Source organism: Hetaerina americana, unplaced genomic scaffold (assembly GCF_022747635.1).
Source record: "Hetaerina americana unplaced genomic scaffold, ioHetAmer1.1.p SCAF_4, whole genome shotgun sequence".
NCBI classification, from domain to species: Eukaryota; Metazoa; Arthropoda; class Insecta; order Odonata; family Calopterygidae; genus Hetaerina; species Hetaerina americana.
This window is the reverse complement of record NW_027286985.1, coordinates 106,083,408-106,098,902: the sequence shown is the minus strand read 5'-3', so window position 1 is coordinate 106,098,902 and position 15,495 is coordinate 106,083,408. Positions and strand designations below refer to the sequence as shown.

General features: G+C 37.1%; 1 protein-coding gene across 1 annotated transcript in view; it reads right to left on the bottom strand.

Moving 5' to 3' along the window:
• The window catches only part of corn (microtubule-binding protein cornetto), a 38,841-nt gene that overhangs the window by 16,549 nt on the left and 6,797 nt on the right, over positions 1-15,495 (bottom strand). Inside the window, exons 4-8 of the mRNA XM_071590598.1 lie at positions 11,917-12,256; positions 10,252-10,385; positions 9,811-9,951; positions 7,751-7,827; positions 5,039-5,222 (exon numbers count right to left, since the gene is read on the bottom strand). Of these exons, the coding sequence (XP_071446699.1) occupies positions 5,039-5,222; positions 7,751-7,827; positions 9,811-9,951; positions 10,252-10,385; positions 11,917-12,256 (876 nt within the window). The remainder of the gene's footprint in view (positions 1-5,038; positions 5,223-7,750; positions 7,828-9,810; positions 9,952-10,251; positions 10,386-11,916; positions 12,257-15,495) is intronic.

Sequence of the window (15,495 nt, the reverse complement as noted above, 5' to 3'; positions counted from 1 at the left end):
TCCACAGTGAAAACAGCACATTATATCACATAACTCAGATGATTCAGGGACACCGAATGACAGGGATTTGATTCAAATGATCAGTACACTCAAATGATTCCAGGACATCAACATGCAGGGGTTTTACTGATCTAGATGACACATGAATAACAAACACTGGGGAGGAGAGTCCTTTGCACACCATTGACTGTTAATGCAACTCCATTCCATTGAATGAGAACCCTGACTTAATGGCCACCTTTATTTGCAAATGAACACAAGACAATTGATTATGAATGTTTCACTTTTTAAAATTTTAAAAACTTTTATTTATGCAAGTGCTTTCCAATGAAATGCTTTCTGACCTCCACACTGTCTGACAAGTGGTAACCTGTGGAGCAAAAGTGCATTGTGCTTATTTGGTTTTGTTTGGTGGGCATAGACAATCAGAACCACATCACAAATATTATCAATAAAAGCTTCGCCATGTATTATTTTGGCCATGCAAATTGTGATGTAGGGAGACATGTTTAACATTCACCATTCATGACACTATTTACATGTCGACTATTGTGGACTCAAGTTCAACTGCTAAGCGTAAGAGTGATGTGCACTCCCAATTATAATAAACTATATTCACATTCCTCCATCTTTAATTTACTTTCCAAATGAACCACACATAACACTTAATTTCTTACAAGTAATAAGTAGAGTTTATAAGTTTTACAACTATGCAAATCAAAATGCAGTCATGAAACAAACAGGATGTATAATCTGGCCCTAAGTTAATGGATAATCCTTCAAAGGGAAATCTTTGGAAGGGAAGTAAATTAAACAAAATTATAATAATTTGATTCAAGGGATGAAACTTACCTAGGGAACAAGCCACTGGCTGAAGCAAAATAAAAGGAAAAGCTACAATTATAAAACTTTCATTCTACTCTGAAGATAGGCAAACTAATCAGGCTATTCTAGGTCAAGGACAAAGAAATATGAAAATTACATGTATGGGATTACACACTGGCAAGGTCAAAGCTTGACAGAAATAGGTAATGCAAACATTAGCTCATCAACACAAATAGGGAGGCCTAAGGAGAATAATAAAAATCATTACTTATAAATAGGAGTCAATTAGGTTAGATAAATTAAATTAGCAAAACTCAAATATTAGAAGGGTAATAGTTTATAAACTGACATAAATCTTACTATGTACATATTATATCATAAATTATTCTCATTTAAAGTTATTCTCCGTCTACATTTTTTTAGGACTCTACTTACTATATATTTATTAAAGTAAAGTGAGGATAATTCAACACAATATGGTAAACAAAATGAAATACACCATCGATTGGATCCCATGCTCTGCAGGAATGCCAAATAAAAGGGGTAAATATTGCTGTTACTTAGCAGTTAAAAAGGTGTTAAATGGCTAGCAGCTTCATTACAAAATAGTTTATGCATTCATTGAAAAAATGCCAAGCAAGATGTAGCAATTGATGCTAATTTAATTACATGGTAAGGAATATATAATGAAGACTAGCAATTATAAGTTTGTAATTCCATGAACTGGCATTTAGTACAGCGATAAATCCCTTGTGTTCCTTAGCAAAACACACTCTGACATCGGGCACTACAAGTGAGTCTTTCTTCATCTCTGCATACTTCCTTCCTTCCTGCCCAACATCCCTATCCTATTTTTTCCCCTTCCTTGCTTGCCTAACATTCTCCCCAATATCAGAGTCTTCAGCATCCGATAGCCGATCAAAACGCCCAGCATCCATCCTCCCTGTCTTCTTTGGATTTCTCCCTACAATCCCCTCTCCTTCCCTGTCACCATGCCTAGCACCAACTCATCTGTTTTCCCTTCTGTCCACCAATGCCAATTATAAAGTTAAATTAATCAACTAAATCAATTATGGCTTATAGATGTCACACTGCAACAAAAGCAACGACTGGTAAACCATGAATGTAAACCATTTTTCATTTCCACATTTACCTCCAATGAAGTTTGATTGATAAATTCTAGAACAGACATGTAAACATTATGTGTCTACAAATATGAATATAATGAATATGGAGTGGCAACAAAAAAAATTAAGAGTGAAAGTGCCTATTGTTTAAATCTGAGTAAAAGAAAATATTCTTTCATTTTTGGGGGTTCCATAACAAAAAAAGAAATTTATGTCATTTTTCATTGCAAATGAAAGAATTCTCAAAAAATTTGGATTGGATGCTTTTTGCTTTTCATTGTTTTTAAATGTATATATTTAAACTTTTTTTGATTTTTTTCCTACCCAGTTCATAGGATGAATAAAAATTATGTGAATCTTCAAAATACATTTTGAACTAGACTCAAATCTTCATCAAATAAATGTTTCATTATTGATTCTTCACAAAGTTACTTTTCTCAAAAATTGTTGGAAATATTTGGGGACCACTTTTTATGGAGAAGGATACAGTAAGAGTATCCCACAGGTTTGGACTGAAATACAGTAATTAAGGCTTTGAAAGACCTAATACTAATATTCGCAGGAATTAAAATGGCATGACATACTTTTAGAGACTATTTTTCCTTTTCTACAAACCAATTTTTTTTTTTTTTTTTTTTTAAGTCTTTGCATCCATTACTTTTCTGAGCATAATTTCTACACACAAAAGTCAATCACCGTATCAGCATCAGTCATCTCTACCACTTGCTCAGTATTCCCTTGCTAAAGTTTTTTTACTCTCCCCTGGGTCCAAAATGACACAAAAGACTTCAGGGGAGTGCCAGTGAACACATCCATGGAGTTACAAAGCCATCCTTTACTCCTCTTTTCGGAGCAGATCCATTAAGCTTTTTATGAGAAAATTGAGAATTCTGGGTAAGCTGCATTCTGCCAAGCAAGCAAGAAGATGTCATAAAGAGTAACTGAAACCTCAAGTAACTGAAGACCACTGAGAAGAAACGTGTTGCTAAGTCCATTTTTTACCAGCAAATTTTGCTGCCACTTTTCAGATTGAATAAATCTTAGTAAGCAGATTAAAAAGATACCATCAATGGTTAAGTTGAACAGAAAAGAAACCTGATAAGTCCACAGTATAAACCATTAAGTAATACCTGGACAGAATAGTTGAATATTATGATATTTAGAATCACTCCACTGGAAAATGTGACTGAAAATGTTCCTTCGCTCTGGTCTTCAGTTTTGATGAAAGTTAAATGAAGCTATCTTTAGTGCCAGGAGCTGAAGTGTTACTGCACAGTTCCCAGGCTCATTTGAAAGAAAATGTGTCATTAATGATTCATATCATTTGGCAGATCATGAAAATTATGATCAAAAGCAGATAATGCATGAATAGGATGGATTTTGATGTATTTTTGTACATGCATACCTTGAATTTGATGTCATCAGAAATTTCACAGACATTGGGGTTCTTCTTTCCCTAATTTTTATGGATTCATCTCAGTAGCAATTGTGCCAGCATCATAACAAAAGACATATTGTTTGCATAATGGAATTATAAAAACCTGTATAGTTGTGATATATTGTTCAATGGCCACAAACAAAATGGCCCTAAAATATTTATACAGAGACAAGTGAATAAGGGATTTCCAAGATGCCAATGATAACCAATGGCTAACCAAATATTTTATGTATTTATTAATAGCATTCATATGATGACATCTCATGTTGTATGGGATGAAACTGATATAAATGAAAAGACCTAGTCACATTATTTAAAGCAAACGCTCTTGTATGTTATTGATTAGATGATACGGATGGAGGAATCTCTATCAAGATGCATAGCAATGAATCCAATTTCTATAAATTCCTATATTATTTTAATTTTCTTCAACTATGAAAAATGCTTGATCATGAACATCTCGAGTGATATTGAAACTCTTCTCAACTGTGAACTTGTAAACAAAATGATTCGAATCAATTTGAAAAGATTGTTTCCCCCAATGTTTTCCAAGGCATGGAAGTGCTAGAGCTCATTAAATCCATAACACAACAACAGAGCAAAACCATCACTTTTTCTTCCTTGTAGAGTAGTGCATATGCAGACCTACTCATATCCTGAGGGACCAATGAAGAAACCTGGAGTCAGCTTACAATCAATTATATACAGAATGGACACCCATTTCAATTGTACATGTAAGGAATGGCATGCACAGGACACTACACATAAATGATGAGTGATAAATGTACGATATTAATGCATCGAAAAGGTACTCAATGGCTCAGGGCTTAATTGTCGGGGGATGTACTTATTTAGATGATTTATATGGATAAAATACTGCAGAAAATGATGAAGAATTAACCTAAACTCAACATTGGCTTTTACAGGACCTTCCAAATAGTATTCAGGGTCTCTTAATTTCATGTGAAACTTTAAATTCATTTCATAATCCACCGATCAGATCGAGCAATATCAACTGAAAGCAAGCCTTCAGAATTATAAGTTAACAGCAGATCAACCCACAACAGATAACGTTACTTAATATATTTATGTATCTTTGAGGCGAGAGTTGAATGTTGTCACTAGGTATGTAAAGACAGACAGGTACACGGAGTCTCAGTTATGCGAATCTGTTTTTAGCAATGATCTCAATGGCAGGAAGAAATTCAAAGCAAGCGTTAGAAGTTCCATGAACACTTTCAAAAAATTAAAGTATGTAACAGAACTATTGCTAATGAAATAAAAATAAAATCATCACAATGCAATGATATTTACACATAGAATCCCAATTGTAACCTGCTTACCAAGTCTAAAATTAAGAATTGAAAGTCAGAGTTCAGAATATTAAGACCGGCTAAAATTAGTCACCATAACTTATTTCTGGAACGTCTGTCAACATACAACATGCTCCTGGATTTTGCAAACATGAGTAGTTAAAATCTTTTCACCACAGTGCATAACCAATTATGTACACAAACACAAATGTTTTCACGCCTATCATGAACTTTAACTTCTTTTCATAATCCTACTCTCCAAGACCTCTCTTCCTCTTAAAAACTCATTATTGCCCTGTATCGGACAAAAACTCCTTCTCTTATGCACTATATACCTCTAGTTCCTGCTCTGAGATCCCATAGCCTGCAACCAACTGTTCCACAAGCCCATCCAGGCGTGAGCTGAGGCCCGAGAGTGCCACTGAGGCCCCGGACACTGCTGCACCCTGTTGCAAGAGCAGTTCCCGGCCACGACGCTCCACACCTGTCAACCGCGCCTGCAGTGCCAGATTCTCTTGCCTGCAGGTAAAGAGTTGGATGGGTGATTCTCTTAATTAAAACAGCAGTCTTGTTATAAAATAATTCTATGCCCAAACACCAGGTCGAATTAACATGTGGCACCATGGGAACCTTCAAAAGTTAGTTTTCCCTTTACCACTTTAATTGAGGGATGGAACCATTATTGGCTGAAAGATCCTCAGTTTCACTTCCAGCTACAGAAATGTTACATTCAGTGCAGTTTTTATCCTCAGTATCTAACAATAATCACTAAGAATTGGTCATTAGCCATGGAAAACAAAAAGCAACTTTCATGACAGTTATCATAAAAGGGTACGTGACTTTTTGGATGACAATATTGCGTAGACATTTATGATTTAGTATTAATACCATCACTGATGGAGCTACAAGTTCAACAACAGCAATTAAATTGCATCGGATAATGCATTGAGGTGACCCAGCGATCTAAAATATTAATGGCACATTACAACAATCCAGCAAATGATTTTTTTGAAATTAAAAATTTGTTGTATTGGTACTGATGCCTTTATTGCTAGCCACTAGATGTCACATGACGTCTTAATGCTTGAGGAAAATGCTCACAGGATGGCAGACAAAAATGAAAATGAAAAAAAAATGAGTTTTGAATCTTAACTTGTTCTGAACTTTCTCATATTGACCATCAACAAAAATTCTCTCATTTGGCCATTATCACACCCCTCTGCATTGACAAAGTTGTAATCAAATTGCAATATACACATTTCATGCATTATTTCTATCATGATTAAAGCTCCAGTATTATTTATTATTTTTTTCATCTTGTTGTTTTACAATGGTAAAATATAAGATAAATATATATTACAGGAAAACAAAAAATATATAAACACACATATATATGAGAAATGGTTATGATAAAATTATCATACCTTGATGAAAAATATTCATTTAGATAATAAAAACAATCCTTGATTAAAAGAGATTTTAACATGGATTTGAACATCTCATATGAGCTGGTATCTTTCATACCTGCTGGCAAATGATTATAAGTTTTAATGCCAGCATAAAGGAGTCCCTTTTGAAAAAAAGAAGTGGAATGCAGCATCAAATTCACCTTCTTTCTTTATCCTGTGGCATAATCATGGATACTATCATTTTTTTCAATATACACAGGTTTTCTCGAATATCCACATGTATATGATGTATGCATAAACATGCTAATGGTAAAATTTTTTAAATGAGGTCTTCATGATTCTCTTTTAGAAATGCCGGCCATGTATTTTATAACTCTGTTTTACATGGTGGATATTTTGTCAATACCCGCAGCAGAGCCTAAAAAAGTATTCCATAGCGCACTAGAAAATCATAAATCACCAAAGTAGGCTGCTTTGAAAACTGCTTATTCTACAACCTTTACTAGGTTTCTCAGGGAATAAGAAATTCTGGAAAGTTAACAGCATAAAAGCCTAATATGTTCATTCCTGTTTAAGCTTTCATCAATTATTAAACACAAAAAGTTAGCACTGATACCTTTCATCAGAAGATAATCTTTGATAAAAAGATCCATTTTGGGGTTTTCTTTTTTTTTTGCTTGATTTGCATATAGTTGGTTTTTTTAATTGTAGGCTCCTTTTTTGTGAACCAGTCTCCTAAGAGTGCTAGGGAATAATTAACAATACTCCAGTAATGAGTTGTTCTTATTACTTAGTATTAAATTCATACTTTAGCACACACAAGGATAACAGAGAGTGTGTATTTCTTTAAGTTCAGATCATTGTGAATTGAATAATTGAGGGCTGCATGCTTATAGCCCAGTCATGAAGTCTTATTCACATGAGACAAGTTCACTGTTCAAGGAAACGACTTTCAAATGGAGGACCACACATGAAAATCAAATTTACAGGAATGCCAAATTTGTAGGCACTCTTCTGCAAATTAAAATGGAAGTTAATTTAAGTAACTGAGAAATATATGCACGCAAAACTACAATTCTTAGATAAGTAATGCTCCAGTGAAAATCATTCAAAGAGAATGAATTAATTATTATAAATCATAAATAAAAGAGTATCTGGTTAATAGACGAATGTTATTTTTGTTGAAAAAAGGTTTTTAGCAATAGTTATTAATAATATGTTTTTCACACATAATTAAAAAACCATAAACACAGTAATCAACCCGAAGGTTGGTGATGGTAGAGTTCACCCAGTACTAAGCCCGACAGCGTCTGAAATTCACACATCAGGGTGGGAGGGGGGGCAGTTCCTTTCCCTGTGCTCATTATGGCATGCTCCACCCCTGGACTATCGCGACCCACGCACACTTAATTGGCATTTCATTTATTTAGTCGGCACTTACTTGTTGCCGGACACTTGGGGAAATAAATAATTTAATATTTTTTCCTCACAGTGATTGATCACTCAGTTGCATCAACAAAAAATTGATGAACAGATTAATAAAGGCATCTGTTTTTATAAATTCTCAAATATGAAGAAGCTAAACACTTGAATATGAATAACTAAAAGCTTTCAGCTCTGCAGCCAAAGGTAACTCACCTCCTCTGCTCACTAATCCGTACAAGGTGTTTGCATTCCTCTTCCTGCCGTGACAATCTCTCCCTCAGGTTCGACATCTGTTCCATAAAGAAAATAGACCAAGAGTTCAAAGGCCATTCCCAAAATAAAAAAAAATGCCACAGCAAGCAATCAAAGATGAACACCTATTTTTTACCATTCGTTGACATGCAGAGCTCATCTCCAGAGTAAAAACCCTCAAGAATGTGCAGCACTCTTTCTCAATTGGTCAAACATGGTAGGGATTTAACTTTCACACATTGCACACACAGAGTCCCTGCATTACTAACTGGGCTTTCTTTCAATATTGGTCTGAACATCAATCTTATCCAAATAAAAGCCCAATGAATTCAAAAGTCATTTTTTAAGAAAAATAAATTTTTCTTAGATAACTCCCCCTTTTCCTATTAACCTTTGAATGATAAAAAGGAAAGGAGAGTTCACTATCCATTAACTTGAATTTTTCACACAAATAATTGTGCATGATAAAATTACCCACTTGAATTTTTCTCAAAATTTCTTAAAAACTTAATAATCTTCCAATGTAATACAAGCCATATTCTCAACTCTTTTAGCAATATATAACATTTTGCCCATGGTTAATATTATCCCAATCTCTCCTGATATGGAATAGAAAGCAATATATGTAACTTGTATCCAACACCACGACAGGGCAATCATTTAAAGGCCACAGTTCGCCATATTGCTGCCCAAAATCAAGTTTTACACTGGAATTTCATACCAGGGAAACTTGCTCCAATAGCTAAGCAATGGAAGAACATTCAACAGGCTTTAGGGAACCATTTGGGAAGAAGTGTGTGTGACAATGCTAACATAATCCGACAAGCATATTCAAATCAATACATCTCTCTTCGCCAAAATCAAATGAATTACATTGGAAATGGTTCCATCTATATTCAGATTAAACATCAAATTTGAAGATATCCAAATGAAGTCACAACTAATTTCACTCGGTGGCAAGCATATCACATCAAGGATTTCCTGCATGTCTAATGCTGCATTGAATAGGATTTTCACTCAAGTGATGAAGAGGTGCACAAGATCAAATTTCATTTTCAAACTTGGGAGTTCTATTCCCTTAATTACTGCAGGTAGATGGGAAAAGATATGAAATGTTATTAACCTTATCTCATTTTGTCGTTTTCCACATGTTCACAAAGATTGCAGTCACTAGCCATTACTTGAAACATAATACATTTACTTTAATTAAGTTTTCTTTATACATCTTACTTGGTGGAAGTGACTATTCATGACATTAATGATTATTGTATTTATGTTTTGGTATTTCATACAATGATAGATGGATAGTCCCTTGCAACTACACCACAAAATTCTTGATGTTGTCAGGATTAAAGAGAATGCAAAGAGGCAGCTGATGACCATTCCACAAAAGGGCTTGTCCGATTGTTTTGAAAAGTAGACAAGGCACTGGGATAAGTGTGTGAGGTCCCAAGGGGAGTATTTTGAAGGGGAAATTGTTCTAGGTAGGCTATTTTCCTCAAAATATTTCATGGCTGGATTATTTCCAAACAGACCTTGTATACTAAGGCTTTGCTTCTTCAGGCAAGAAATAAAATATTTTTGAGAACTCATGCATGAATACAAGAGTTTGGACCACGTCAACAATGATTTGCAACTTCAGCAAAACATCCCCAAATCTCAGAGCACTAGAGGTTAAGGTCTTACCCGCCTTTCACCCCCTTAAAAGCATGAATCTCTCATATCTTATATCCACTCATTAGTCCCACTGCCCTTTTTTGTCAACATTTTTGTCCATATGCATATGCCTTACGTTATGCATCCGTAAGTATGACTCAAATGAAATATTTCATCAGTTACAATTAATTACCCCTCACATGGTGCCACTTATTTCTATTGACAGCTATTTTAGAGTACTTTGTGAAACAAGTAGCAAACAGGCATACGTAAAAGTAACTTTTCTGATGATTACTTGGGTCAGCATACAATCATCGTAGAAGGGAGGAAGGCATGCAGGGTATAAAGAGAAATGCTCTCCTCACCTCAGCCTCTGAATCACGAAGTGAGTCTGCAAGAGTCAATTTCTCTGCCAGTAGAAATTCTTGCATCTCAGCCGATTCTGCTTCCATTTCATGAAGCTGCCTCTTTAACACTTTCTGTGTGCTGAAGCTCTTGTCCAAATCCTATGCAGATTAATAAAATATGTAGGATAAGAGCACTTATTACATTTATTGGCTCATGCTAAAATGTAATAAGTAAAAATGTTGGCAATACAAAAGGGAATACAAAAATATATGAATGTTAAAGTAAAATAGAGATAAAATCAAATCACTTCAATAATTTACTGCCGCATACCTAATGTAATTATTACCTCGGTAACAAAATCAGATAAAGATTCTGATAGTATTTTGACAAAGAGTGAACAATTGATGGAAGAAACATTAAAAGCAGAGTCAAAAGTATAGTTAAAATGGCAGTCATACCTTCTGCAGGTTACGGCATATCTTTTGAAGGCCACCAATTTCATGCTGCTGATGGGACAACACCTGGCCAGAGGCCATGAGGTGCCTCTCCAGCTCATCAAGGCTGCTGTCACCATCCCCAGCAGCAATTGTCACTGGAAGTATTTCAAAGGAGTGCTTCAGACCTAGATTAAAATTTAAAAAGAGGGCACACTTCCCACAATAACAAGCTGTTCCCAGAAAAGCATAAAATGCATTTCTTTTTTGTTATAATTTGTTATTCCTTGAGTGCTGCTCCTTGTAGGATACTGTCTGCATCTAAATTGTAAATTATGCAAGTCCAGAGGTTCAACATTTTACAGGACAATAAAAAAAAAGATGCATTGCACAAAACAATCATGAGTTACTGGTTTGGTAAAACATTTCAAACAAAACCAGTACAAAAGAAAAAATCATCCATCAAAGCTGAATGGCTGAAATCTATCGATTTTCAGCGAGAGGTACAACTATATCATGATGGTTCAAAGCAAAGGCCAGAGTAGGGTTTTAACAATTCATCAACATCAGGGGCAACTTTTGTAATTCAAAGAAATTGCCTCCTGTAGGTTGGATAAAAAATTACTTGACTTCCTCAGACAAAGATGGAGGGTGACACACAAACATGATTTGAAATTGAAAATGATAACAAGCACACACAACCCAAAATGAAATTTAAGCACAGATATTCATTTATTTTTGTCAACATTATTGTGTGAACAGTTTACGTATCTCGGTAGTGTTTTGGACCAACACGGTCATAAGTAGTAGGGACGTAAGGAGAAGAATTGTGCTAGGCAAAGAGGCTTTCACAAGGAGGAGGGAGTTGATGACAGGGACGTTGAGTAAGGATATTAAGAAAAGACTCGTAAAAACTTTGATATGGAGCGTAGCTATGCACGGCGTGGAAACTTGGTCATTGAAGCAGGAGGATAGACGTAGATTGGAGGCTTTTGAAATGTGGGTGTGGAGAAGAATGGAGAAGGTGAAATGGACAGAGAAGAAAACAAATGAGGAAGTACTTGGTATGGTGGGCGAAGAGAGGGGTTTGTTGGGAGAAATCCTATGGAGGCAGGAAAAGTGGACGAAGGGGGTGTTGACCGGCAGTGGGATGTTGAAGACTGTAATTGTGGGGAGAATGTTGGGCAAAAGAGGAAAGGGAAGGAACAGGATAGGGATGTTGGACGGGATGAAGGGAGGATGAAAGTACTCAGAGATGAGGAGGGACCTGATATAGAGTAGGATGATGGATTTTGTGTTTTGTTAGGAGTCACAAAATGTTTGCTTGGTAGCTGTGTCCATCCAAAAACCTACCTTAACCCATAGATTACCTTAAAAAAAATTGTGTGAAAGAAAAATCTAAGCTGACAAAAATTTTTCTAACATAAGTAGACATAGAAATTCCTCAGACAGGCAATTTACTGCATTGGATTAGGTTGTCTCATTTTCTGACACATCTGATGAAACATAATTGATCTGATTTAAAATCTCAAGTTCTAAATTCCATGAACAAGACACAAGAACCACTTGATAAGAGGCTGTCAAATTGTGTTAAGGCTAATACAGGCAACATGCACTCTTGCCATGGCTTGCAAGGCAGCTTGAACATTCTAAGGCACATAGGTGCGGATCACTCCCGTGGGCACTTACACTCTGGAGGCGCAGGTGGTGTTCCTCCACGCACCGGCTCCACGGTTGAGCCATGCAGGAGCAGTGCCACCCGGCGCATCGACTCCTTCAGTTTCCTTTCTGCCTCCAGCTTCTCAGCAGCCAGCACGCCCTGCTCCCCTTCCAGCTCCGAGAGACGCTGGCTCTGGCGCATGTACTCCGCCTCGAGGCGAGAGTGTGCCTCGCTCAACTTCCGCAGCTGCTCTGACAGCACCTGGCGCTCTGCCTCCAGGCCCTCCAGGTCCTCTTTGCTCACGGCTGGGCCCAGCATGCCCTCCGTGCAAGTTGATGCATCCACCCTCAGCGGCTCCAGCTCACTCGCCTGAGAGGGAGTGGCAGGAGGAGACATCAGCATTCACATTCACTGCCACATCGCACTGATTCCATTACATTAACAGTCATGGCAATCATTGACGTTACTTTAAACAGATGACTCTGGTAGCAGGTTAAAACAAATTGCGGCTACAACCCCACAGAACTTAGACACAGATTCAAGAGACTAACAAGATTATCATTATTTGAAACACATGTCAATTTAAAAAAATTGTGGTTGCTTTCAAAGACTGGAATCTGTAAATACCTGAACTATATATTCCCTTTGCTATGCTAACAAGCCGATGAGGGGTCATATACTATGGTGATGATCGAGCAATTTCACTTAAAAACAGGATCTTACTGTTTGCCAGATAATTTTTGAAAATTTGCACCACAGATGATGATGCCTTGGTATAGAAACATCCGATGAGTTGAAAATTATAATGGAGAGTAGGTGAATGATTTGATGATGGTTGATCGTCTGACCTCTTGAAGCAAATTCGTAGTGCACAACACCCTCACAATGAAAAAAAAATAATCAGAATTGACTTGACATGGCTCCGACTTTGATGTGCTTTTTTTCGGCCGTGGCTCATCTGGACGATTCCACTGTGAAGATTCTTGATTAGTTTCAGGATAACATAAACAACCATAAGCCCATGATTCATTACCAGTAATAATCTTCTTAAGGACATTTTCATCATTACTGACCATTTCCAAGTTGTCCTGAGCGATTTCAGAGCGAAGATCTTTCTGATAAAAGATTTGGTGTTATCCTGGCGTATCAGCTGCGTAAATTCCTCTCGGGTCCTCCACCGGGTTATATCGTCCAATATATGGGCCAATATGGACGATATAACCCGGTGGAGGACCCGAGAGGAATTTACGAAGATCTTTCTGCTAGGTCGTGGTCAATTTCGGAATGAATCTCGCAAGCACGCGAGTCATTCCCAAATTCTTAATCAAAATTTCCAAAACAATAGTTTTCGGTATTTCTAGATCATTTTATAGTCCTCAAACATTCAATCGACGACCACCTTCAATCGCAAGTCGCACACACTCGATGTTCTCCGGTGTTGTTGTCAGCGAAGGTCGGCCAGAACGAGGTTCACTGTCAACATACAGGTGCGGCCATTTTTAAACCGCCTATACCACTCCTTTATCAAGTACGTTATCCCCTTCCTTAAGGCCCTCTGTATCATTTCAAACGTCTCGGTACAACTCTCGCCGAGATTGAAGCAAAACTTGATGCAAATTTGTTGATCTGTTATTTTTAACAGTAAGCAATTGCGACGAACAGAAAACAAACGTTGGACACAAACAACGCTGCGCGAGACCCAAGGCGTCCGGCCGGTCGGTACGAACACTGAAAATTACCATTTATATCACATGATTACACCATACAATGATGAACCATGCTATTCAACATCAACTCTGCTCAAGCATTATGCCAACATTTCTTTCGGACCGTCCTTTAAGGGCTCATTCTATTTGACCTCACCAGAGAATTCTTGACCGCCCTATTTGACAGGATTAATGAATTTCCAAATGGCATTGCACCAGTTTTCCTCCAAAAATGTATTGTAGTAAAATGACCCACTACTATTAAACCTAACTTGTCCATCAATTCCATTTCTTTTTTTTCCATGATTTTTTTTTTATTTCTCTGTGAACTTCTTGGTGGAAAGCTTCATTCTTACATAATTATTCGGAATAAATAAGAAACAAATTAAAGAGTGGAAAAACCATTCACCAGACCTGGAACCCCTGGTTTCTGGTCAAATACTTCAGTCGGTTAGCTTACCATGGCATCACTTCCACCTGGACTTTCTATGGGGTAAAAAGAGCCAAATGTTCGGTTAAATCAGAGTTTGATGGAAATTCATGACAAGGCAGAACCCCATTAAAGATGAACGTATCAGAAACACTACCCACAATGCTCATGTGATTTCAAGGAAGCAAAGAGATGAATCCTGTGCAATGTGAAAAGAAATCAATGCAGACACCATTTACTGATTGATTTTACTGCATTGCGGTGCGGGTGAAATAGAATTTTCAGAGGATTTAAACAGTCTGGTTTGTATTCCACTGTTTCAGGCTTCACTTCGTGGAAGTATTTAATATCCATACTAAAAATACTGAACTTTTCCACAGATTTTCATTATAAGGTACAACGCATTTCACCGACTTGCGGCATCATCAGGTACAAATTCAATCAACAAACAGTGCCGGAAAATAAACGCTGAGGCAGAGTGGGGGCGGGAAGAGGAAGGAGGGCCCGAGAGGGTTGGGGGCGATCGGGTGCGTTGAGGGGTTGGTTTGATCAATTCCAGGCTAGTTTCTGAGAAAGGAGTGGGGAGAGGGAACAATTGCGAGTTTGCTAGGTGTCTCCGTATCTCCATTTGCTCAAGAACGTCCATTTTCAATCCTTTTGGGAGAATATGTAATATTTCTGGGACAAAGTCACTGCTGTGGTCGAATTCTAGTAGGTGCTTAGCAAAGAGAGAGTTGGTATTCTTACTTTTGTGACGCCTTGCGTGTTCCTTGGCACGTAACTTGACATTGCTCCCTGTCTGACCGACGTAAAAGGTGTTGCGAATCTCACATTTCAGTTTATAAATACCTGATATAAGAAGTGACCTGATTTAAGAAGATACGTGATTTAAAGTACAAAGTCTTTTTAGCATGGATATGAGTCTGGTTTGGCGTAAGAGTTCCTCACTGATCTCAAAATCTTTTCCTTTGGAAATATCTACTTTATGTTTTGGATTGAGAGATTTAAAAGGACAATTTTCTGGCTGAATCTCATATCATCACTCTAAGATCATTATTTTACACAAAGCTATCCACTGTATAGGGATATGGGAGACAAGCAGGTAAACCATTCAGCTACTATTCCTCGGTAAGCCTCCGTTCATATTTAGGTGACAATGGATACCCTTGGCTAAACTCAAAGCTGATATTTTTAGTTACCAGATGTTCCTGGGAATCCAAAATTGACTAAGGAAAAAGAACTGTCAATCAATCTATTCTAATCTATGGGTTTCACAATTCAAAGGGCTTAGTCAAGGTGATTCCAAACCCTCAATCATTTTAACCACCTTTGGTTTGCAATGCATATTAGCGGTTGACTCCATCAAAAAGTTACTGTCGCGGCATGTGCCGCATTTTCTTGGAACCTTTGGTTTCGTTAAATACCATGATATCCATTGATATTATAACTAAGATGGGAAGGACGTCTGTTAA